Source organism: Tamandua tetradactyla, chromosome 1 (assembly GCF_023851605.1).
Source record: "Tamandua tetradactyla isolate mTamTet1 chromosome 1, mTamTet1.pri, whole genome shotgun sequence".
NCBI lineage: Eukaryota > Metazoa > Chordata > Mammalia > Pilosa > Myrmecophagidae > Tamandua > Tamandua tetradactyla.
Window position 1 is genome coordinate 184,360,542 of NC_135327.1, and position 27,410 is coordinate 184,387,951.

Sequence of the window (27,410 nt, forward strand, 5' to 3'; positions counted from 1 at the left end):
TGAACCTTGAGGACGTAATGCTGAGTGAAATAAATTAGACACAAAAGGACAGATACTGTAAGATTCCGTTATTATGATTCTGATAAAGCCAATAGTGTTAAGGAAAAATATGAAATGAGGGCATGGTAGCCCATGACAAACTCTGGGAACTGTTCTGTAGCTGCTTCTTGAAGTGTGCTTTGGAAATTTTTTTTTCCTTTCTTTTCTTTCTGTATAAATATGTTATATTTCACAACAAAAAAAGTTTAAAAAAAAAACTATAAGCAGTTATAGTAATATTAGATAAATTCCTAAAATCAAAAATTTGAAAATATTTAGTAACACTGCTCACTACTATGGCAAAGCTGATATTTGTAATAACTTTATACTTGATATTTTGAAAACACACAGTTTTGATAGTTGAGCAAATGGTACATAAGATAGTGTTTAATATTTAGAATTTAAGAAACTCTGATATCTGCAGCTATAGATTTTTTCCTTCCTTGTTTTAATTTTAAATTTGGTTTATGAAACATATTGTACAAACAGGCTTTATGATGATTAGATTTTTTTAAAAATATGTCTATGGATAAGCTAACTAAAATAACCATTTTAGGTGGCTAAGATTTTCATATGTTGAGTATAAAAATATTGGTATCTTCATATTTTCCCAAAATCAGGAAAATATTTAGTAACATAGGTCATTGTTATAGCAATGCAGATATTTGTAAGAACTTTCTACTTGATATTTTGAGAACTTCACAGTTTTGACAGCTGATTAAATGGTATTTATGTTAGTGTTTAATACTTAGAATTTAAGAACACTGCTATCTGAATTTGTAGTTTTTTTTCTCAGTTGCCTTAATTTTAAATTTGTTTATGAAACTTATTGCACAAACACAGGCTTTACAATCATTATATGGATGCTTTATTTAAATATGCCTATGGTTAAGGTAACTAAAATATCCATTTTTGGTGGTTCTAAGTGTATTGTTTGTTTTCTTAAATAAAAAACAACAACAGGGTACATAGGTGGTTCAGTGGTAGAATATGCACCTTCCATGCAGGAGACCCAGGTTCGATTCCTGGACCATGTACCAAAAATAATAAATAAATAAATAAATAAATAATAACAACAAAAAGAAAGATGTAGGTGTCAACAGGAGAAAAAAAAAAAAGAAACTAACCCTAAAGCAAATAGAAGAAGAGAAATAACAAAAACTAAAGCACAGTTAAATGAATAGGAGAGCAAAAGAGCAATAGAAAGAATCAATAAAACCAAAAGCTGGTTCTCTGAGAAAATCAATAAAAATCAATAGGCCATTAGCAAGGTTGACAAAAAAGAGAGAGGATGCAAATAAACAAAACTAGAAATAAGAAGGGGCAGCCATTACCACAGAACCTGAAGAAAAATAAATCATAAGAGGATACTAAGAACAACTATACCCCAACAGCTAGATAACTTAGATGAAATGGACAAATTCCTGGAAACACAAACAAGCTACACTGACTCAAAAAGAAATAGAAGATCTCAACAAACCAATTGCAAGTTAACAGATTCAATCAGTCATCAAAAATCTTCCTACAAAGAACAGCCCAGGGCCAGATGGCTTCACGGGGAAATCTTATCAAATATTCCAAAAAGAACTAGCACCAATCCTGCTCAAACTTATTAAAAAAACGGAAGAAAAAGGAACATTACCTAACTCATTTTATAGAACATCACTTTAATACCAAAACCAGATAAAGATGCTACAAGAAAGAAAAACTACAGAACAATCTCCCTAATGAACCTGGATGCAAAACATCTCAACAAATCGAATCCAAGTACATTAAAAGAATTATACACCATGACCAAGTAGGGTTTATACCAGGAATGAAAGGATGGTTCAATGCAAGAAAATCAGTTAATGTAATACACCACATTAACAAATCAAAAGGGAAAAATCATATGATCATCTCAATTGATGGTGAAAAAGCATTCAATAAAATTCAACATCCTTTTCTAATAAAAAAAAAAACACTTCAAAAGGTAGGAATAAAAGGTAATTTTCTCAACACGAGAAAGGCATATATGAAAAACCCATAGTCAGCACTGTATTGAATAGTGAGAGGCTGAAAGCTTTCCCCCCTAAGATCAGGAATGAGATAAGGATGTCCCCTGTCACTACTATTATCTAAAATTGTAACTAGAAGGTCTAGCGACAGCAATCAGGAAGGAAAAAGAAATAAAAAGGCATCCAAACTGGAAAGGAAGAAACAAAATTCATTATTTATAGATGACATGATACTATACTTGAAAAATCCTGAGAAATCTACAACAAAGTTATTTAAGTTAATAAATTCAGTACGGTGGTAGTTTATTAAATTAATGTGCAAAAATCAATAATCTTTCTACACACAAGCAATGACGTAACTGAGGAGTCAATTAAGGAAAAAATTCAATTCACAATAGCAACTAAAAGAATCAAGTACCTAGGTATGAATTTAACTAGGGATGTAAAGGACTTGTACATGGAGAACTACATAGCATTGCTAAAAGAAATCAAGAAGATCTAAATAGCTGGAAAGACATTCCATGCTCATAGATAGGAGGGTTAAATGTAGTTAAGATGTCAATTCTGCACAAACTGATCTACAGATTAAATGCATTACCAGTCAAAATTCCAAAAACCTACTTAGAAGACTTAGAAAAGCTAGTTACCAAATTCATCTGGAAGGGAGAGACCCAGAAAAGCTAAAAACATCCTAAAAAGAAGAACAAAGTAAGAGGATTAACACTCGCCGATTTTAAAACTTATTATAAAGCCACAGTAGTCAAAACAGCATGGTACTAACATGAAGATAGAAGTACTGACCAATGGAATAGAATCGAGAGTGCAGAACTAGACCACCAAATCTATGGTAACCTGATCTTCCACAAAGCCCCCAAACCCACTAAATTGGGACAAAACAGTCTTTTCAATAAATGCACATGGGAGAATTGAATATCAATAGCTAGAAGAATCAAAGAGGACCCTTACCTTACATGATATACAAAATTTAACTCAAACTGGATCAAACATCTAAATATAAAAACCAGTACAATGAAGCTCCTAAAAGAAAATGTAGAGAAACAGCTTCAAGGCCTAGTGGTAAGAGGTAGCTTCCTAAACTTTACATCCAAAGCACAAGCAACAAAAGAAAAAATTGATAAATAGGAACTCCACAAAACCAAATACTTTCGCACCTCAAAAGATTTTGCCAAAAAGGTGAAGAGCCAGCCAACTCAATGGGAGAAAATACTTGGAAATCACACATTGGATAAAGGTTTGATACCCTGTATACATAAAGAAATCATGTAACTCAACAACAAAAGAACAAGCAACCCAATTATAGAGTGGGCTAAAGATATGAATAGACATTTTCTGAAGAGCAAATACTGATGGCTAAAAAGCACAAGAAGAGATGCTCATTTCATTAGCTATAAGGGATCCAGCCTACAAAGAGATACCACCTCACACCTATAAGAATGACTGCTAATAAACAAACAGGAAACTACAAATGCTGGAGAAAATGTGGAGAAACTGGGATACTTATGCACTGCTGGTGGGAATGCATAATAGTACAGCTGCCATGTAAGACAGCCTGGTGTTTCCTCAGAATATTAAATATATAATTGCCCTATGACCCAGCAATACCACTACTCGGTATATACCCAGAAGAGCTGAAAGCAGTGACATAAACACACATTTGTACATGGAGGTTCACAGCAGCACTATTCATAATCGCCAAAAGTTGGAAACAATCCAATTTCCCCTCAACAGACGAGTGGATTGACACAATTTGGTATACACACACAATGAAATATTATTCAGTAGTTAGACAAAATGACGTCCTGAGGCAAATGACAAGATGGATAAGCCTTGAGGACATAATAATGAGTGAAATAAGCCAGACACAAAAGAATAGATACTCTATGATTCCACTTTTACAACCATAGAAAAGGTAAAATCAGAGGCTTAAAATACAGAATATAGGGGACTTAGAGATACATAAAAGCTAGAGATGGGTGAACGGTTAGCTAATGAAGTTAAACTCCACAGTAAGGGAATAGACAGAAGTGAAGGCAGTTCTCTAGTGGCTCTATAAGTATTATTACCATATTGAAGGTAAATATGATTGAAAGGGGTTGTACAGACTCATCTGTCCCACTGATTAACACTACAGATATAAATAAGCTCTTGTATGAACCACTGCAATGGTATGAATCTTGTACAAAGAGTGTACAAGTCCAGGGTATGGGGAACAAATGCTATTGCATGCTATGTTTAACAAGAAAAAATCAACAGTACCACAGCAATACCAGGGGTACATAAGGGAGGAAGAAGAGTTAGGGGGAGGTTTAGATCTTCTATTCGGTGAGGATTTGTTTATTGGCTATCTTTCTCTTTGGAACAATGAAATTATCTAAAATTAACAGACTGTTGACTTTGGATGTTTATACATGAGGCCCAGTAGACAGAGATGGTTGAAAGATGTACTGAGTGAGAAGCAGAATGGCAAACATTGGTATACATATATGATCAAACACTGTGTTGCTATAAAAAGGAATGAAACTACGAGGCATGAAATGGTATGAATGAACCTGTGGGACATTTGGTGAGGCAAACTAAGCCAGAAACAAATGAGCAAATATTGTACTGATCTCATTTAGAAAATACTTATAAGAAAACTGTAAGCTCTTACAGCAGTCACATTTAGTCCGTAGTGGTAATTATTATTTCTGGATTTTGTGGTGCAGTTTTATATCTATATGACCTGGTATTTAGAGATAAGAATGAAACGGAGCAGGTCAGATTAATGTAATTCAGAACACAGGGGTAAGGGAGACATTGCCTGTATTTCAGAACTTCACCTATCCTTTGAGACCAAAGGAAGAAAGTTTTATTATATTCAGAACCTAAATTTTCTGTAGCACATACTCTAACTCAACCAATCAGGACAGACCATTTAAACAATCCAAACACAAGGAATCCAGAATAAGAATCTCATATAGCTTAATATACTCTGGATACATCCCAGAGTATATTACGCAGATAATCAAAATGTATTTGCAAAGTCTCCTGAGGGATAGGAGAAAAAATATGGAACTATTAAACTTTACCACCAAGAAAATCTTGAATACTGTGTCAAATACTGTGTCAAATCAATAGGCCAAGCCCTTGATCTTGAGGCTTGACTTGTAAAGCTTATGTATGTAGCAGAGAAGCTTAGCCTACCTATAGGTATGCCTAAGATCACCTCTGGAGGCCCTCTTTTGTTGCTCGAATGTGGCCTCTCTCTCTCTAAGCCTAACTCTGCAAGTGAAACCACTGTCAAACCCTCTATGTGGGACATGACATTCAGGGGTAAAAGTCTCTCTGGCAGTGTGGGAAACGACTCCCAATGATGAGCCTGGTCCTGGTAATGTGTGAGCAACAATGCCATCCTGACCAAAAGGGGGAAAAGAAAGTAACAAATACGGTATCAATGGCTGAGAGAGTTCAAATACAGTCAAGAGGCTACTCTGGAGATCTAGTTGATTTGAGGTTTGTTAACCGCAACTTGGCAAGTTATGATATGCAAGTTTCAGTTAGACATTGCTATAGGAGGGATAGGAATCCCTCCCCTTGCCAAACTTGCCACAACTTGCCAAACCCCAACCAAAACCATTCCTGCCAATTCTAAAGAATACCTAGGACACTATATAAGATTCCACCAAGTTCCTGCACTAAGGTAACTTTCCAGAAATTAACAACCTCAAGATGGCTCTCTGGACCAGATAAGCCCTGAAATGCAGAGGGGCCAGCCTCTCCAGAACATCAACTAGTTTCATACCCCATCCCGTATTAATCAACAGCCCCTTCCAATATGAAAAAGTTAGACCAGGCATAGCCCAAATACCCCTAAAGAGTGGGAAAAAGATAAAAGGTGATAGTGGGGTTATACAGAGAAGGCAGGGCTTAACAAATGAGTGCTGAATCATTATATCGATACTTCTTTTTGTCTCTAGTACCTTAGAACAGCTAGAAGTAAAAACCTAAAATGGTGGAATTGTAACCCATACCAAATTCTGAAATCTGTTCTACAGCTAATTGTTGCAATGTACTCTGAAATTTACTTTTTTGTATATATGTCATTTTCCACAGAAAAAAAGAACAAAAAAGAGAAGGAAGTATAAAACAGAAAGGAGAAGATTTAACAAATGAGTATGACTAATGAATCATTATATTGATATTTCTGTTGGTCTCCAGTGTCTTGGAGCTGCTAGAAGAAAAAAAAAAAAATCATGGAACTGTTACCCATACCAAACTTTAAAATCTGCTCTATAACTACTTGTTCAGATGTACTTGGAAGTTTATTGCTTTTTATATATATGTTATATTTCACAATTTAAAAAAAAAGATGTTAAGAAAGGTAAGTGACTAATTAAAGCATCTTAACATTTTATTTTATTAAACTGCTCTAAAAAGAAAGTCAAATTTTACAGTTATTAAATTTTATATATTTATTTGTAAGAAACAAAAGGCATAAAGCAAAAGCAGAATATTTCTCAATCTAAACACAATTAAAGCACCTTTTATAATATAGAAATAAGACACCTTTTCCAAAAAACTAATTTTAGAGCAACAGTTGAAAACAATCTGCCAAAATACATCTCTCTCACTGGAAACGCAGTTTCAAAATTTGCAAGCTGGCCAAACAAAACTGGAATGACAGTTCTTATAACATGAACGAAAGCCATCTAATTCTCCAGGGCAATATATTATCTCCCCTATTGCCACATGACTCTGTACTGCTTAGGTATTCAAGACGTATGCTCTATAACCATGTGTTTTTAAAATTCTTAAGTAAAAATTGTGACTAGACACACCATTTTATATAGTAGAGAAGCTTTGCCCCTACCCCCGCTAAGAAGCAGTGAAAACTAACGATGAACATAATTTTTTAAAAGGTGAAGGGCCATATGAGTCCCATTCCCAGAGGTGGAAATATGTCCAACAGCCATTATATGTTTATCCTTAGTAAAAATATAATAATGTAATGATGGCACTAAGATTAATAAAAGTGGTAATTCTGGAATATCAGAGAGCATAACAGTTATAAACAGAATTCTTATAAATAAGAGGGAAAATAACATAGCTAGTATTATAAACTAATATATTCTGCAGACCATCTGACATTTTCAGTGATTTTTTTTGTTTTTGGGGTTTTTTTTAAAGAATAAACATCTTCTATATTCAATATTGCCCATACATCTCTTGATGACAGTTCATATTTTTACAGTATGGTAAAAAGGACAATATTAACTCCTTTTTGTGCAACTTAGTACTGAGTTTCCCCTTCATTTTCCTTAAATAAATTAATATTGCATTAAACATGTTTTATTTACCCACTACTTTTCATAAATCTCACCCCCATATAATTCAAGTTATAGGTGTACTAATACTATACACCAGTGAATCTTAAGTCTTTTTTTGGTGTTGAAGACATCTTTAAGAATCTGTAGAAAATTATGGTCATATTCTTTCCAAAAATATAGCAACACAAGACATTCTTTTAAAATAAAAATTTAAAGTTCTATAAATCCCATAAATCAGACTTACCAAATTTTAATACTTAACTATAAAGCTAGAGTAATCAAGACAATGTGGTACTCACCTAAGACTAGACATACAGGATCAGTAAAACAGAATGAAGACTCCAACATATAATCAACTGATTTAGATAAAGCAATGAAGGTAACTCAACAGAAAAAGATTACTCTTAACAACAAAATGTAAAACAGAGACCCAAATGTAAAAAAAAAAACCAAACACCTAAACCCCACTTCACAATATATACAAAAATTAACTTCACATGTACTGAAGACCTAAATGTAAAAGCTAGAAGAAAACACAGGAGTAAATCTTTATGATCATGAGTTAGGAAAATTGGCTAGAACACAAAAACATGAAAGAAAAAAATATTGACAAATTAAGACTGCATCAAAAATAGCTTTTCGGAAGATGCTTAGGAAAATGAAAAGACAAACCACAGACTAGAAGACATGTGCAAAGGACTTATATCCAAAATATATAGCACACTTACAATTCCATAAAAACAAGATAAATACTGAATAAAAAGATTTAAATGAATATTTCTCCAAAGAAAATACATGGATAGTAACTAAGCATATAAAAAGATGTTCAACATCATTAGTTATTAGGAAAATACAAAAACTACACTGAACAATACTATTACATTTCCACTGGTATGACTAAAACTAAGAAGATTCGCAATACCAAGTGCTGACAGTTTGGCAGTTTCTTACAAACATACACTTCCCTTACAACCCACTTCTAGGTCCTCACTCAAGAGAAACGAAAACCAATATCCACACAAAATCCTTAACCCAAATGTTTACAGCAGCTTTACTGATAATTGCTGAAAATTAGAAACATCCCAAATATCCATCAACTGGTAAATATATACACAAATTGTAGTAGTACATCAATAAAACACACTAAGCAATAAACGGGAACTTATTATTGCTACATGTAACAACATGGATGAATCTCAAAAGCATTATGCTAAGTGAAAGAAACTAGATATATAAAACCATATATCATGTGATTTCATTTATAAAACTTTCTAGAAAAGGCAAAACTATAGAGAGGGAATTCAAACCAGTGTCTGCCAGAGACTGAGAGGAAGGAGAGGGGGACTGAATGCAAAGAACTACAGAATTTTTGGAATGACACAAACGTTCTATATCTTGATTGTGGTAAAAGCTACATGACTATGTACATTTGTCAAAACTCTTCAAATTGTACACCTAAAATTGTGAATTTTATTGTGTGTAAATTATATTTCAACAAACCTGAATTTTTCTCTCAAAAAAAGCAATTATGAATAACCTTCAGATCTTTAAACCACATCATAATTTCAGAGACACAAATATAACAGTTTCTCTTCTTAAGACCAGGGGTCAGAAAACCAGTCCATGGACCAAATCTGGCCCACAATCTGCTTTTGTACCACCCACAAGCTAAAAGTGGTTTTTATATTTTTAAACGGTTGAAAAAACTCTTTTGAGTTTTATATGAAATTCAAATTTGTGTCCATAAATAAGTTTTATTGGAAAAGTCACATTCATTCCTTTATGTATTGTCAATGGCTACTTTTGTGCTACTCCAATAGAGCTAAATAGCTGTGAAAGTGACACTATGGGCCACAATGCCTAAAATATTTACCACCTATCCTTTAGACAAAACATTTGCTGACAATGCCTGAGACACAAGTTGTTAAAATTTTTGACACGGTATGACATGCTAGCTTAATCTTTCTTCTACACACAGTTGCTCTAAAGCTTCTACAGCCATAAAACTTTTTTTTTTTCCAGAGAAACCAATATGTAAAGCAGATAAAAGAAAATAACAATAGTTAAGAGGTAGGAGTAACCAGCCCCAGTAGGCAAAATCATCATGAAAAAGAACAAAGTTGAAGGACACACACTTCCCAATTTCAAACTTTATTACATAGCTAAAGTAATCAAAACAGTGTGGTACTGATATAAGGGCAGACATAACGACCAATGGAACAGAATTATGAGTTCAGAAATCAACCCACACATCCATAGGCTCAAGTGACTTTTGACAAGGATGCCAAGTCTACTCAACGGAGAAAGAAGTCTCTTCAACAAATGGTGCTGGGAAAAGTAGATATCCACATGTAAAAGAATGGAAGTGGGCCATTATCCCACACCATATACAAAAATTAACTCTTCAGAATGGAAAATATAAAACTTAGGAGAAAACATAAGGAAGTATCTTTAGGACCTTGCATCAGGATATGAATTCTTAAGACTTTACACCAAAAGTATGAGCAACAAAGCAAAACAGATAAATTGGACTTCATGAAAATTAAAAATTAAAAAAAAACTTTTATGCAAAGGACAGTATCAAGAAAGTGAAAACACAACCATCAGAATGGGACAAAATATTCTAAATATCTGATAAAGAGTTTAATATCCAGATTATAAAAAGAACTGCTACGACGGTATAATCTAGGAATGCCTAGAGTGTACAATGATAGTGACTAAATATACAAATTAAAAAATGTTTTTGCATGAGGAAGAAAAAGGAATGTCAATATTGCAGGGTGTTGAAAACAGGTGGTAATATATATTTTAAAACTTTAACTTATGTGTGTTACTAAAGCAAAAAATATTTATTTGGTACAAAATTTATATTTTGACTAGTGCATCTCTTAATATAACTTATAAGGACAATTTAACTGAACACCATAAGTGCATGGAACCTTGAGTAGGGCATGAGATTTTGTAGGTTTCTCCAGAGTGAAACCCCGATAAACCCCAGAGTGATTTGAACAATGAATAAAAAAGTATTTGCAAAGTACCTTTGGGGGAATAGTGGGAAAGAGGGAAAATTCAACTTCACCATTTGGAAAAGGTCTGCTTTTCTTGCAAGCAGTGAGGACAACAAAATCAATAAGCCGAACCCTCAATTTTGGAATTTGTTCACATGAAGCTTATCCTTGCAAAGGATAGGCTAAGCCTACTTAAAATTAAGTCTAAGAGTAACCCTCAGAGAACGTCTTTTGCTGCTCAGATGTGGCCTATCTCTCAGCCAACACTGCAAGCAAACTCACTGCCCTCTGCCTCTCTATATGGGACACGACTCCCAGAGTATAAACCTCCCTGGCAACGAGGGACAGAAATCCTAGAATGAGCTGGGATTCAGCATCAAAGGACTGAGAAAACTTTCTCGACTGAAAGAGGGGAGAGAAACTTGACACAAAATAGTGTCAGTGGCTGAGAGATTTTAAATAGAGTCAAGAGAGATGGGCGGGGCCAAGATGGTGGCTTAGCAATGTGCGCGATTTAGTTCGTCCTCCAGAACAGCTATTAAATAACCAGAAATAGTGCAGAACAGCTCCTGGGGCCACGTCAGTGACCGGACACACAGCATACCCCTGTCTGGAACAGCTGGACCAGCTATGAGCCCCCCCAAAACCACAGTTCCCCAAGCCGTGGCGGCCAGCGCCCCTCCCCCACAGGCTGCTTCCCAGAGGGGAAAGGAAAGAGACTTTAACACAGCAGGGACTAAGCTCAACCAAACACCAATTGTGGAATTAATTAACAAATTCTGACTACTAAAAATAGGCCCCCAGCTTGGGTGAACCTGGTCAAAGAGGAGGTCACTAATCGCGCTAACAGAAAAAGAAAAGAAACAGAGGTGTTTGTGGCTGTGTTTCTACAAAGGCTTGAATGCCTCTGGATTCAGTGGCAGGACTTCTCAGGCTGCAACTGCCCCAGGCATAGGCAGAAACAAGCTCATTTCAGGACTTGTCTCAAGCCTGTGCCTTCCCCAGGGGAGGGTGAAGCCCAATTCAGGTGGAATCCCTCCCTCAAGGAATTCAGAAACCAGGGCTTTGTAATTTGAAGCCATTAAAACCAGCCTACAACCTCCCCTCTGTCTCCACCATGCCCCCAGCAGGGAGAGTCTGCCACAGTTAAAGGTACTGCATCATCTTATGCTGGTGGGACCCGCAGGCAGACAAGCACCACATACTGGGCAGGATAAGAAAAACAGAGTCCAGAGACTTCACAGGAAAGTCTTTCAACCTGCTGGGTCTCACCCTCAGGGAAAACTGATGCAGGTGACTCCTTCCCCCTGATAGGAAGCAAGTTTGGTCCGGGAAAACCTGGCTGGGGTCTATAACACCTAAGCAGAGACTTCTAAGGGTGGGATGGGAAAGGCACCATACAAGCAAGGCAAGAAACAAGAAAATGAGAACTGAAAAATTCTCCTCTGCTAAACAAAACCTAAGCTAGAGATCCAGAAAAAGCTGAACTGAATGTCAAAGAACTGACAGACAACAAATTCATCCAGCAAGAAAGCCCTAGGTAAAAGAAGTGAAAGCAATCTCCAGAATAAACTAATAAAGATAATTAAATGTTTAGATGCCAGCAAAAAATAACAAATCACACCAGGAACATTGAAGATATGGCCCAGTCAAAGGAACAAACCAACAATTCAAATGACATACAGGAGCTGAAATAATTAATTCAGAATATACAAACAGACATGGAAAACCTCATCAAAAACTAAATCAATGAATTGAGGGAGGATATAAAGAAGGCAAGGAATGAACAAAAAGAAGAAATCAAAAGTTTGAAAAAATAAATAACAGAACTTATGGGAATGAAACGCAGAGTAGAAGAGATTGAAATAACAATGGAAACCTACAATGGTAGATTTCGAGAGGCAGTAGATAGGATTAGTGAACTGGAGGACAGAACATCTGAAATCTGACAAGCAAAAGAAAATGTAGGGAAAAAAATGGGAAAATACGAGCAGGGACTCAGGGAATTGAAGGACAATATGAAGCACACGAACACATGTGTTGTGGGTGTCCCAAAAGGAGAAGAGATGGGACAAGGAGGAGAAAAACTAATAGAGGAAATTATCACTGAAAATTTCCCAACTCTAATGAAAGACTTAAAATTACAGATCCAAGAAGTGCAGTGTACCCCAAAGAGAACAGATCCAAACAGATGTCTTCCAAGACACTTACTAAGTAGAATGTCAGAGGTCAAAGAGAAAGAGAGAATCTTGAAAGCAGCAAGAGAAAAACAATCCATCACGTATAAGGGAAGCCCGATAAGACTATGCATAGATTTCTCAGCTGAAACCATGGAGGCAAGAAGACATTGGGATGATATATTTAAATTACTAAAGGAGAAAAACTGCCAACCAAGAATTCTATACCCAGCAAAATTGTCCTTCAAAAATTAGGGAGAAATTAAAACATTTTCAGACAAAAAATCACTGAGAGAATTTGTGACCAAGAGACCAGCACTGCAAGAAATACTAAAGGGAGCACTAGAGACAGATACGAAAAGACAGAAGAGAGAGGTGTGGAGGAGAGTGTAGAAAGGAAGACTATGAGTAAAGGTAAAAAGAAGGAAAACTAGACAAGAAAACCAAATACAATCAAAAGATACAGATTGGCAGAATGGATTAAAAAACAGGACCCATCTAAATGCTGTCTACAGGAAACACATCTTAGACCTAAGGATAAACATAGGTTGAAAGTGAAAAGTTGGGAAAAGATATTTCATGCAAATAACAATCAGAAAAGAGCAGGAGTACCTATACTAATATCCAACAAATTACACTTCAAATGTAAAATAGTTAAAAGAGACAAGGATACTATGTATTAATAAAAGAAACAATTCAGCATGAAGACATAACAATCATAAATGTTTATGCACCGAACCAGAATGCTCCAAAATACATGTAGAAAACACTGAAAAGAGAAATAGACACATCTACCATAATAGTTGGAGACTTCAATTCCCCACTCTCATCAATGGACAGAACATCTAGACAAGAGGATCAATAGAGAAACAGAGAATTTGAATAATATAATAAATGAGCTAGACTTAACAGACATTTATAGGACATTACACTCCACAACAGCAGGATACAACTTTTTCTCAAGCGCTCATGAGAAATTCTCAATGATAGACCATAAGCTGGGTCACAAAGCAAGTCTCAACAAGTTTAAAAAGACTGAAATCATACAAAACACTTTCTCAGATCATAAAAGAATGAATTTGGAAATCAATAATAGGGAGAGTACCAGAAAATTCACAAATATGTGGAGGCTCAACAACATACTCTTAAACAACCAGTGGGTCAAGGAAGAAATTACAAGAGAAATCAGTAAATACCTTGAGGCAAAATAAAATGAAAACACAACATATCAAAACTTATGGGGCGCAGCAAAGGCAGTGCTAAGGGGGAAATTTATTGCCCTAAATGCTTATATCATAAAAGAAGAAACGGCAAAAATCGAGGAATTAACTATCCACGTGGAAGAAGTAGAGAAAGAACAGCAAACTAACCCCAAAGCAAGCAAAAGGAAAGAATAATGAAGAATGAAATTGTGACCATGAAAACAATTGAGAAAATCAATAAAACCAGAAGCTGGTTTTATGAGAAAATCAATAAGATTGACTGACCCTTAGCAAGACTGACAAAAACAAGAAGAGAGAGGATGCACATAAATTAGATCAGAAATTTAAGAGGAGACATAACCACTGACTCCACAGAAATAAAGGAAGTAATGACAGGATACTATGAACAACTTTACGTTAATAAATACAACAATGCAGATGAAATGGACAACTTCCTAGAAAGGCATGAACAACCAACTTTGACTCGAGAAGAAACAGATGACCTCAACAAACCAACCACAAGTAAAGAAATTGAATCAGTCATTAAGAAGTGCACCAAAAAGAAAAATCCAGGACCAGACAGCTTCACATGTGAATTCTACCAAACATTCAAGAAAGAATTAGTACCAATCGTGCTTAAATTCTTCAAAATTGAAGAGAAGGGAAAGCTACCTAACTCATTCAACGAAGCCAACATCACCCTCATACCAAAGCCAGACAAACATATTACAAAAAAAGAAAACTACAGGCCAATCTCTCTAATGAATATAGATGCTAAAATCCTCAAAAAAATTCGAGCAAATCAAATCCAGCAACACATTAAAAGAATTACACATCATGACCAAGTAGGATTCATCCCAGATATGCAATGATGGTTCAACATAAGAAAATCAATTAATGCAATATACCATATCAACAAATCAAAGCAGAAAAACCACATGATCATCTCAATGGATGCAGAATAGGCATTTGACAAAATTCAACATTCTTTCCTGTTGAAAACACTTCAAAGGATAGGAATAGAAGGGAACTTATTTAAAATGATAAAGGGACTATACGAAAAACCCACAGCTAATATCATCCTCAATGGGGAAAAACTGAAAACTTTCCCCGAGATCAGGAACATGACAAGATGTCCACTATCACCACTGTTATTCAACATTGTGTTGGAAGTTCTAGCCAGAGCAATTAGACAAGAAAAAGAAATATAAGGCATCAAAATTGGAAAGGAAGAAGTAAAACTCTCACTGCTTGTACATGATATTATATGTCGAAAACCCCCAAAAATCCACAGCAAAACTACTAGAGCTAATAAATGAGTACAGCAAAGTGGCAGGTTACAAGATTAACACTCAAAAATCTGTACTGTTTCTATACACTAGTAAGGAACAATCTGAGGGGGAAATCAAGAAAAAAATTCCATTAGCAATTACAACCAAAAGAATCAAGTATTTAGAAATAAATTTAACTAAAGAGACAAAAGACCTATACAAAGAAACCTACAAGAAATTGTTAAAAGAAATCACAGAAGACCTAAATAGATGGAAGGGCATACCGTGTTCATGATTGGAAGACTATATATAGTTAAGATGTCAATTCTACCTAAATTGATTTACAGATTCAATGCAATACCAATCAAAATCCAAACAACTTGCTTTTCAGAAATAGAAAAACCAATAAGCAAATTTGTCTGGAAGGGCAGGGTGCCCCGAATTGCTAAAAGTATCCTGAGGAAAAAAAAATGAAGTTGGAGGCCTCACGCTACCTGACTTTAAGGCATATTATGAAGCCACAATGGTCAAAACAGCATGGTACTGGCATAAAGATAGATATATTGACGAATGGAATCAAATAGCGTGTTCAGATATAGACCCTCTCATCTATGGACAATTGATCTTTGATAAGGCAGCCAAGCCAACTCACTTGGAACAAAACAGTCTCTTCAATAAATGGTGCCTAGAGAACTGGTTATCCATACACAAAAGAATGAAAGAGGACCTATACTTCACATCCTATACAAAAGTTAACTCAAAATGATCAAAGACCTAAACATTAGATCTAAGACCATAAAACTGTTAGAAGAAAATGTAGGGAAATATCTTACAAATCTTATACTTAAAGGTGGTTTTATAGACCTTACACCCAAAGCAGGAGCACTGAAGAAGGAAATAAATAAATGGGAACTCCTCAAAATTAAACACTTTTGCACATCAAAGAACTTCATCAAGAAAGTAAAAAGACAGCCTACACAATGGTAGACAATATTTGGAAATGACATATCAGATAAAGGTCTAGTATCCAGAATTTATAAAGAGATTGTTCAACTCAACAACAAAAAGACAGCCAATCCAATTACAAAATGGGAAAAAGACTTGAACAGACACTTCTCAGAAGAGGAAATACAAATGGCCAAAAGGCACGTGAAGAGATGCTCAATGTCCCTGGCCATTAGAGAAATGCAAATAAAACCACAATGAGATATCATCTCACACTCACCAGAATGACCATTATCAATAAAATAGAAAACGACACGTGCTGGAGAGGATGCGGACAAAGAGGCACAGTTATTCACTGTTGGTGGGAATGTCAAATGAATGGTACAACTGCTGTGGAAGGCAGTTTGGCGGTTCCTCAAAAAGCTGAATATAGAATTGCCATATGACCCGGCAATACCATTGCTAGGTATCTATTCAAAGGACATGAGGGCAAGGCCACAAACGGACATTTGCACACCAATGTTTATAGCAGCATTATTTACAATTGCAAAGAGATGGAAACAGCCAAAATGTCCATCAACAGACAAGTGGCTAAACACACTGTGGTGTATATATATATATATACAATGGAATATTATGCAGCTGTAAGACAGAATAAAGTTATGAAGTATATAACAACATGAATGGACCTTGAGGACATTATGCTGAGCGACATTAGCCAAAAATAAAAGGACAAATACTATATGGTATCACTGACACTAGTGAATAAACTTGGAATATTTCATTGCTAACAGAGACCATCAGGAGACAGAAATAGGGTAAGATATTGGGTAATTGGAACTGAAGGGATACAAATTGTGCAACAGGACTGAATATAAAAACTCAGAAATGGACAGCACAATGCTACCTAACTGTAATACAATTATGTTAAAACACTGAATGAAGCTGAATGTGAGAATGATAGAGGGAGGAGGGCTGGGGGCATAAATGAAATCAGAAAGAAAGACAGACGATAAAGACTGAGATGGTATAATCTAGCAATGCCTACAGTGTATAATGATAGTGACTAAATGTACAAATTTTCAAAATGTTTTTGCATGAGGAAGAACAAAGGAATGTCATTACTAAAGGGTGCTGAAAATAGAGGGTAATATTTTAAATTTTCAATTTCTGTGTGAGACTAAAACAAATAATGTCTATTTGATACAAAATTTATATTTTGACTAGTGCATTTCCTAATATAGCTTATATAGATAGCTTGGTTGAACACCATAAGTACATGGAACCTTGGGTAGGACATGAGATTTTGTTGGTTTGTCTGGAGTGATGCCCCAATGAATCCCAGAGTTATTTGATCAGTGGATAAAAAAGCATCTGCAAAGTCCCCTTCGGGGAATGGTGAGAACAGGGGAAAATTCAGCTTCCCCAAGTTGAATTGTTGATATTCTCAGAAGCAGTGTGGACAACTAAAGCTATAGACTGAGCCCCCAGTCTTGGGGTTTGTTCATATGAATTTTAACCCCACAAAGGACAGGTCAAGCCTACTTAAAATTAGGCCTAAGAGTCACCCCCAAGAGAACCTCTTTTGTTGCTCAGATGTGGCCTCTCTCTTCAGCCAACACAACAAGCAAACTCACCACCCTCCCCCTGTCTATGTGGGACATGAGTCCCAGGAATGTGGAACTTCCTGGCATCATGGGATAGAAATCCTAGAATGAGCTGAGACTCAGCATGAAGGGCTTGAGAAAAAATCTAGAATGAGCTGAGACTCAGCATCAAGGGATTGAGAAAACCTTCTCGACCAAAAGGGGGAAGAGTGAAATGAGACAAAGAGTCAATGGCTGAGAGATTCCAAACGGAGTCGAGAGGCTATCCTGAAGGTTATTCTTACGGATTAAGTAGGCATCACCTTGTTATTCAAGATGTAATGGAGATGCTGGAGGGAACTGCCTGAAAATGTAGAGCTGTGTTCCAGTAGCCATATTTCTTGATGATGATTGTATAATGACATAGCTTTCACACTGTGACTGTGTGATTGTGAAAACCTTGTGTCTGATGGTCCTTTTATCTACCTTGTCAACAGACGAGTAGAACATATGGAATAAAAATAAATAATAGGGGGAACAAATGTTAAATTTAGTTTGAAATGATAGTGATCAATGAAAGGGGTATGGTACGTATAATTTTTTTTTCTGGTTTCGTTTTATTTCTTTTTCTGAATAGATGCAAATGTTCCAAGAAACGATCATGATGATGAATATGCAACTATGTGATGATACTGTGAATTACTGATTATATATGTAGAATGCAATGATCAAAATAGGAATGTTTGCATTTTTTTTTTGTATTTTAAGAAAATTAAATTAAATTAAAAAAATAAACACAGTTAAGAGGTTGTCCTGGTGGTTATTCTTACGCATTATACAGATAACCCCTTTTTAGTTTAAGGTGTATTAGAGAGGCTAGAGGGATGTGCCTGAAACTGTAGAGCTGTGTTTCAGTAGCCACGTTTCTTTAAGGTGATTGTATAATGATAGAGCTTTCGTAAAGTGACTGTGTGATTGTGAAAACCTTGTTCTGATGCTCCTTCTATCTATGGTATGGACAGATAAAATATGGATTAAAAATAAATAAATAATAGGGGGAACAAATGTTAAAATAAACTGAGTAGAGGGAAATACTAGTGGTCAATGAGAGGGAGGGGTAAGGGATATTGAATGTATGAGTTTTGTTTTTTTCCTTTTTATTTTTTTTTTCTGGAATGATGTAAATGTTCTGAGAAATGATCAGGTGATGAATATACAACTATGTGACGATATTGTGAGCACACACATACAGATTGCACACCAAGTATGTAATGTTCATACATTAAGAATGTTCATGTTGTATGTGGATTGGTTTTATCAATAAAAATTTTTAAAAAATAACTACTACAACTGAACAAAAAGATGAACAATTCAATTTAAAAATGGGCATAAGATCTGAACAGACATTTCTCCAAAAAAGAAATACATGTAGCTAAAAAGCACATGAGAAGACATTCAACATCGTTTATGATTAGAAAAATAAACCAAAATCATAAGACACCATTTCATACCCACTAGAACGGCTACTATTTTAAAACAAAAAATCAAGTGTTGATGAAGATGTAGAGAAACTACAAACCTTGTACATTGGTGGTGGGTAAATAAAATGGTACATATGCTGTGGAAAACAGTTTGGCAAGTTCCTGAAAAGGATAAGTATAGAATGACCATATGACCCACAAATCTCTAAAGAATTGAAAGCAGGGCTCATATAAGTATTTGTATACCAGTGTTCACAGCAGCATTATTCAAAACAGCCAAAAAGGAGAAACAACTCAAGTGTCCACCAGTGGAAGAAAGGATGAACAAAGTCTAGTGTATATATACAGTGGAATATTATTCATATATTAAAAGGAATGGGGTGGGCAATGGTGGCTCAGTGGCAGAGTTCTTGCCTGCCATGCCAGAGACCTGGGTTTGATTCCTGGAGCCTGCCCATGCCAAAAAAAGAAGAAAGGAATGAAGTTCTGATACATACAACAACATGGATGAACCTTGAAGATATCCTGTTGCCTGAAATAAGCCAGACACAAAATAACAAACAGAGTATAATCTCACTCTTATAAAATAATTAGAATAAACAAGTTCATACTGTCAGAAGCTAGAATACAGGCTTACCAGGGACTGGAGAGAGCGTAGGGAATGAGTTGTTAATGCTTAATTGGTACAGAGTTTGGAGTGACAGAAAGTTTTGGTAACAAACGGTGATGGTAGCATAAGATGGTGAATGTAATTAACAGCACTGAATTATGTATTTGAATGTGAAAGGGGAAATTTTAGATTGCACATAAATTACTAAAATGAAAACTTAAAAAAAAACAAAGGACTGTACAACACAAATAGTGAATCCTAATGTAAACTATGGGCTAAAGTTAAGAGTATAGTTATAGTAATACAGTTTTATCAAATGTAACAAAGGTACCACACTAATACAAAGTGTTAATTATTTGGGAAAACTGGGCCTGGGGGGCAGTAGATGGGAACTCTGTATTTTCTGCAAGATTTTTCTGTAAATCTACAGTTTTCTACTAAAAAAATAATAATAATAACACTACAGGCCCTCTGGAAAACCGTGTGGCAGTTTCATAAAAAAGTAAACATGCAACTACCATATGATCCAACAATCACACTCCTGGGCATTTATCCCAAAGAAATGAAAGCATATGTTCACACAAAAACCTGTGCACATGTGTTCACACCAGTTTTATTTTTAACAGCCAAAAATTGGAATCAACCCAAAAGTCCTTCAAAAGGTGAGTGGTTGAATAAACTGGTATGTTGATACCATGTAATACTACTCAGCAACAACAAAAAAGAACTATTGATACACGCAATGGCTTGGACTACTCTCCAGGGAATTAGGCTGACTGGAAAAAAAAAGCAATCCCAGAGAAATTTTCTAAATAAAGAGGTGGGTGAACACCTAAAAGAAAGAGGGGGTCCACTAAATGAGCAGAAAGAAAGTATACAGAAAGGAAACAGTACAAATATCAAAGACATATCCTAAAGAGCATGTTTTCTCCGCCTTCAAATATATCTAGGCACGTATTAATAGCAATAGTCAGAACTACACAAGCACATACCTTAGTGGGACTACCACATTTCAGAGGTATGATGCCATCCAACCTAGTTTGGCATGGCTCACAAAGAAGTCTTCTCTTACAGTGGACTTCATTATAAAGGAGATTCCATTCCAGAATATTCCCTGACATCATTATAATTACAGCTTAACCAAGATTAGAGAGAAAGGATCTTAAAAACATAAAATTGTAATTGTAATGGAATTGTAAGTAGTGCCCTTCTAAAGAAACCCAGCATAATAGAGAAGTTAATAAAAATCATACTTTGATAATCTCATACCATATGGTCATAGAAAGTAACATCAGGGAAACACAAATGATAAGAAGTCAATGTTTAATGCCTAAAGTATAAGCACATTCATTTGATAAATATTTAATAAACTCTTGTCATTTAGCAGAAAATTCTAATTTAAGCATCTACAAAGTTATGCTTATAAATACAGAACAAGAAATTTGTTCATTCCCTAACAAATTTAAAGGCTAAAATTTACTATTCTAAAAGCTAAAATTTATATTCTATGTTCAAGATGTTTTTTATGGTAAAAATTTGATGCACCCTAAAATTAAAAAAAAAAAGTTTAAATAAATGGTAGTTTATTTCATGATAAGTAAAAAGTTTTGCCACATTAAGTTAGAAAAGACTGCAAAACTACATACCAGATATTATACATACATTAAACAAAGTAGATGGATATACATCAAAACGTTTATAGTAGTTATATCTGAGTGACATTACAGGTGATTTTTCCATTTTGTTTTTACACTTTTATTTTTCGACTATGAACATGTTTTGTCTCTGTCACTAAAAAAAAAAATACAGTTGAAATTCCCCTCTAACAGACTTAAAAGAAAAAAAAAGCAGAACTTTATTTTAACATCAGGTAAGGTAACTTTATAATAAAATGTCATTAAACACAAACACAAATTTTCATTTCTTTCCATGTACTTGGCAATTATAAGACATCCCTTTAAGTGGATATAAGGAAGACAGTTTAACCAAAATACCACAATACATTTCAGCTTCCACTGATTTAACAATATCAACTTCAAATTTAAAATTATTTCTTGGAGGAACTTATTCTACCATCTATAACACTGATACATACATTCAAGAGAGACCGATTTTTAAAATCATTCACACCCCCCCAATATACTTAATGATCAGCCCATAATAGAGAGGAAAAACAACTACTCATCACTAAACATTAAAACCTGGATGGAGGGGGCAGTGAGAAACACTTTTTCCAGTATTTAAAATTAGTTCAGAGTATCCTTATAGCTTCAGGAAATAAGACTATGCTTTCCAGTTACTGCTAATTTAAACTTAAATTCATTCAGCCTAGAGGTTCTCAAGCATTGGTGTACACAAGAGTTACCCAGGAAGAGCACCAAGTATAGAAACCCATGAGCTTAGTGCTCACCTACTGAATCAGAATCTTGAGTAGGTAATGCCGAGGAATCTGTATACTCCAATCTGGCCCTTTCAAGGAGGATAGCAGAGTAAAGATTTTACCCTTCCCTATATCATTGAAAACTGTTCTCATAACTCTGAAAAAGTTCTCAATGTAAACAACGTATATAATCAATTTCAATTTCATAACCCATACCCATTAATTTATTTGTCCTTCCATTCCTTGACAGCCTTCAAAAAAAGCTACAATAAAACAAAAACACACCATGTACGCAGAGTAAAGTAAAGCCTAGAGGCACCTGTGCTTGGTAAGACAAAGGCATATCCGATTCATGGAAAAAATAGACAGCAGATGTGACCCCTAGTATTTATCCATTAAAAACAATGTATCCTAAAAATAAACTTCCATGTCAAGGGAACAAAGCTGTTTATAAATAAGAAGGAATGTGGAGGTGTGGGGAAGACAAGAGGAAGCTTCAGCAAATTAAGTATCAAAAGCCAGGAAACAAGGCAGAATGAATGGTAACTGCGGACACAGAAAACAGAATAAAGCACAAAATAGAAGGGAAGAGCCCTATCCTTAGAATCCAAGAAGTTGAATAAAATAAATATTAGAGGAAACTTACCTGAGCAGAAATGCAACCTGGAAAGTGGAAAGTGGAGTGATTTTGTTAAGAAGGGAGAAAAGACGAGAAATTGAGATTAGATCAAACGATGGCACAAAACACATTTTAGGTATAGATGCAAGTGGTAAAAGAGGGTGGAAAACAAACATAATTGTGAACAAAGTGACTCTGAATAAAGCAGGCATACCAGATGAATTCCCAGAGCAGAGAGGAAGAAGCAGGAAAAAGAATTATGCAGATAGAAGAAAGAATGAGAGGTTATGACAAATGGTAAACAAGATATAAGTACTAGGAAGGAAATGGAACTTCGAGCAAAGTCAACAGAGTTAGTCTCATTACCTAAACAATACTACTAAAACAGTTACTATACCATATGTTATCTTATCATTGGTAAAGTAAATAAAATGTACTATTTTAATGTAATAAAATATCTGTAAAGTGTATGTATTTGTAAATTAAAGTATACTGTTTATGTAATAAAATACTAAATGTAATAAATTTTACATAATAAAGTGAAATGCAAATAAAGTAACCTAACAAGATAGGTTGAATAATGCCAAAACAGGCTGTGAAAAGTAAGGCCTAAAAAAAGAAAAAAAGTGAAAGAAAATAATTGGGACAAAAAAGGAGAATAATAGAAAAAAATAAAACTACAGAATATAGGAATAAAGAGGTGAGAAAACACAATGAAAGACCAGCCAAAAAGTGCCAATAGTGGAAGGGTGAAAAAAAATTTCACAAGTGTGAAAACCTGATGGAATTCTGACAGCTTCAAGGATTCAGAAAATAAGTAGCTTCAAAGTGTCCTGAAGGATTAACAACGTGACGGAACGGTGGCACGAAGTAGAGGGCCTCAAGAAACTACAACAAGAGAAGTGCACCAACGGTTTTAAGTAGAAGCCTACATTAAGAAGCAGGGAGGTCCCAACAACTTGAAAATGAGCAGGGCAACAGATCATAATGGTATTGGGGGCGGCCAGTCAGCGACAGAGCGCTGACAAGCATTAGGGACTGGCCTGAGACCTGGATGGAAAGGACAGCGGAAACTGTGGTACTTAAGAGTTAAAAAAGCAGAGACTAAATCAAAACCATCCGCCGAGTAACACAGGTGAATATAAATGACCAAACAGTGGAAGGGAGGACAGTGGCCTAGGAAAAAAAGGGGACAATCAGAGAGAGTAGAGGGGGAATTACGCGCCCCATCATCCTCATTATCTTCTAATAATCACACACAACAGTAAATCAGACTGGGGTCTCGATCCCATCCACTAGCCTACATACTCCTCCTGGATGAGGCCGCCTCCTCCCTGCCCACCCCCACCCCCCAAAAAAACACGAAAACATCTAATAGATGCCGGGCTGGATACCTCAGTCAGTCGTGACCTTCTCGGACCAATCCTGAGTTTCGCCCCCTACTGATAGCCTCCTGCTCAACCACCGCTGCCCGTATCCCCAAATCTGGGGTGGGGGCCAGGGGAAATCCCCCTTGGCCACTGTGTTTACGTAGCGAAGAACCGCAAAACCGAGAGACCGGAATGGAAGAGATGCCCATCTCCCACCTCGCAAAGCCAAAAGGAGAAGGTGGTTGAGGACACCAGAGCCTCCACCGCCACCTCTCTCCCCAAAATAAACACAAATCAGCCAAGTTAGGAGACAAGAAAGGTGATAGTATGGCACCGGCACTCACCTCCTCGGGAATGGCAGGTTCCGCAGCCGAAGAGGCCGTGGCGCCGGCACCGGCCTCGGGATCCATATCCCCGTTGAACAGAGCCTGGCCCTGCTCCGCGCCGCCGCCGCTCAGCGCCGCCATCTTATAACAGAGCTGGAGCCCGAGCGACCGCTGCTGGGCGGGGAGGAGGAGGGCGGGGGGAGGCGGGGGCGGAGGCGCGGGGGCAGCGGGGAGGGACGATCGTGGTGGCGCCGGGGGCAGGAGGGCGCCTGGGCCACCTCAGGTACCGGCCTGCGGCCCCGGGTGAAACGGTGCCTGAGGGGATTGGGGGAAGGACGCTAAGCGGAGGGGGGGGCGGGGGAAAGGGGCGGAGACGACTAGAAGTCGCCGCGGCAACGGCGTCACCCTCATGTCACTGTCGTGACGTCACCCCCGTAGTGCGTGACGTAATCGTAGGAGCGCCCTCGCGCCGTTGTCAGGAGAAGGTTCTATTACCTTCTACCCACGCGCGCGCTGGCGTGTTTCCTCAGCTCCTTGGTTTCCATGGCTCCGATTTCCTATTTTATTATCATTTCCTTGGTCCTAAGCCTGTTCAGTAATGTGGGATTTATTAGGAGAGGAAGGCTGGTGTCTGAGAAATTGAAATCTTGGAGGAAGCGGGGAAAGCCCACACTACTTGAATTATTTCAGTACAATGAAGGTCTCCGTGTTATTAAAAAAAAAAAAAAAAAAAAAAGGAGATTTTTAAACCCCAAGATTGAAGGCTCCAAGTAGGATTGGATAAAAAAGTATACTTCAGAACAGCTTAAATAATTAGTGCATTTCTTGTATCCTTTCCATTTAAGAATTTGGCCTGTTGAGTGGGTCTAAATGGAAGTCTAATAGCTTTTTTGAGGAAGTAATGTTTTCTTAAGTCTTCATTTTCCAGGTCTATTCGTTTAACAACTATCAATTGAGCTTTATATGTGCTATGGCCTATACAAGGGACGGCATCTGGACATCTGAAGCATCAAATTTTTAATCATTTTTTTTCCGAGAAAATCATATACTTTTGTGCTTTTTATAAACAATTTACCAAGGCCTTCTCTCTGCTAAACAATTGTAGAGGATAGGTAAAATCACCTTGAAGTGCCGAATTATAAAATGGAATTAAAGAAATCAAAAGTGCTATTAAAAATGCATATATTGGGCGGGCCGCGGTGGCTCAGCGGGCAAGAGTGCTTGCCTGCCGTGCCGGAGGACCCCGGTTCGATTCCCGGCCCCAGCCCATGTAAAAAACAAACAAACAAACAAAATATAATAAAACAAGAAAATGTTTAAAAATGTTTCCCTTTCTTCCTCCCTTCCTTCCTTCCATCCTTCCTTCCTTCTCTGTCTTTCCTTCCCTTCCTCCCTCTCTCAAAAAAAAAAAAAAAAAAAAAATGCATATATTAAAAAAGCAAGAGAGACTCAGAAAAAAAAAGGGATAAATAGGAATGAGAAACACAGGAGAACTTACTGTGGACTCCCAGTGGTATGCATTTAATCACCAAATTAACCTAAGCATATAATTGAAAGTGTGGACAGGAGAATTTTCCTGAACTGTGCTTTTTTAATACTTCCCATAGAGTGGGAGGAAGTTACCACTGACCTCCTTATTATATTTAAAATGATTAAAGAAATATAAACCTGGCTAACTGATTTCTGAACCAGGGTATCTGCATATCAGTATGCTTAGGAGTCAGTGTATTAGTTTGCTAATGATGTTGGCATGCAATATACCAGAAATGGACTTGCTTTTATAAAGGGAATTTATTATGTTAAAGTTCTGAAGCCATAAAAATGTCCAAACTAAGGCATCCAGATAAGCATACCTAGACTTAAGAAAAACCAATGTCTGTCACATAGGCAGGCATGTGGCTGGTGTCTACATCCCTTCCTGGCTTTGAGTTTCAAATAGCTCTCTCAGCTCCAGCAGATCCTGCTGGCTTCTGGCTTGCTTAGCATCTCATGGGAAGGTACATGGTCATGTCCCCCATGACCATGGCTCTGTGTCCCCCAAACAGCTATATCTAGGTGTCTGCTCTCTTTGTTGGTACTCTAAGCATTTCCAAATGTCTGTGTCTATGTTGCTTCTTTTAAGGACTCCAGTAAACTTTGAATGGGCAGAGTCACATCTCCATCTAATTAAAAGGTCACACCCACAGCTGGGTTTGTCACATCTCTGTGGACATAATCTAATCAAAAGGCCATGCCCATAATTGAGTGGGTCGATCTCCCTGGAAACAATCTAATCAAAGGTTCCACCCAAAACAATAGATCTGGCCCCACAGGGTTGGATCAGAATTGAAAAAAAAAAACGACTCTTCAGGGTACCTAAAAGTTTCAAACTAGCACGGTGACCATGAGCCTAGAAGCTAATGTGTACTTCCCGGGTAAGGTATTGTATGCAAGGCTGATTGCATACAAGGCTGATTAACAAATATTACCAATATTCCTCAACCCTTAGAAATACAACCTATCAAATGAGGACGGTATGTTTTTTCACCTCCTCTGCACTTTTTCTTCCAAGTAGAAAAATCTCCGTAGGGAAAACATTTAAATTCCAAGGTAGCTTGGCAGATGAAGAGTAAATGAAGTGATCATAAGGTATAAAATCAAGGTATAGTAATTTGTAAGTAAGAAGCACCCTACTTTACCATGGGGACATTCTAAGCAAATTGAAATACCACCATCAGTCATGGCATCCTTACCTTTTATTTCATCAAAACCACACTAACTTTTTTTTTTATTCTCTTACGCTCCTATTTAATTTTTTTCCAATCAGCCCCTAAAGATATTTCATTATCATAACATTTACAGTGCCTCATAACATGCTAAAAGTCCTGAGATTATGGTTTTTACTGGTTGCATTTTAAATTATTGCCTTATTTATCGGCAATAATCCATAGATCATATCTTGCATGGTTATTTCTCCAGAGGATGGCTGAGCTCATCCAGTTAATATTTATTATTATTAGTTTCCCTTTGATTCACTCAACATGTTCTGACCATGTCTTCAAATTCTGGGTATATGTGAGTTCCTTAGGCCAG

General features: G+C 36.5%; 1 protein-coding gene across 4 annotated transcripts in view; it reads right to left on the reverse strand.

The window, feature by feature from the left end:
• The window catches only part of BRAF (B-Raf proto-oncogene, serine/threonine kinase), a 232,221-nt gene extending 207,697 nt beyond the window's left edge, over positions 1–24,524 (reverse strand). For 2 of the 4 annotated variants that reach the window (XM_077147814.1, XM_077147805.1), the window contains exon 1: positions 24,357–24,524. In XM_077147814.1, coding sequence (XP_077003929.1) covers positions 24,357–24,479 — 123 coding nt within the window. In that variant the 5' untranslated portion in view covers positions 24,480–24,524. The remainder of the gene's footprint in view (positions 1–24,356) is intronic. The other 2 variants (XM_077147796.1, XM_077147786.1) reach the window with 1 other exon arrangement.
• Between the last annotated feature and the right edge of the window lie 2,886 nt (positions 24,525–27,410).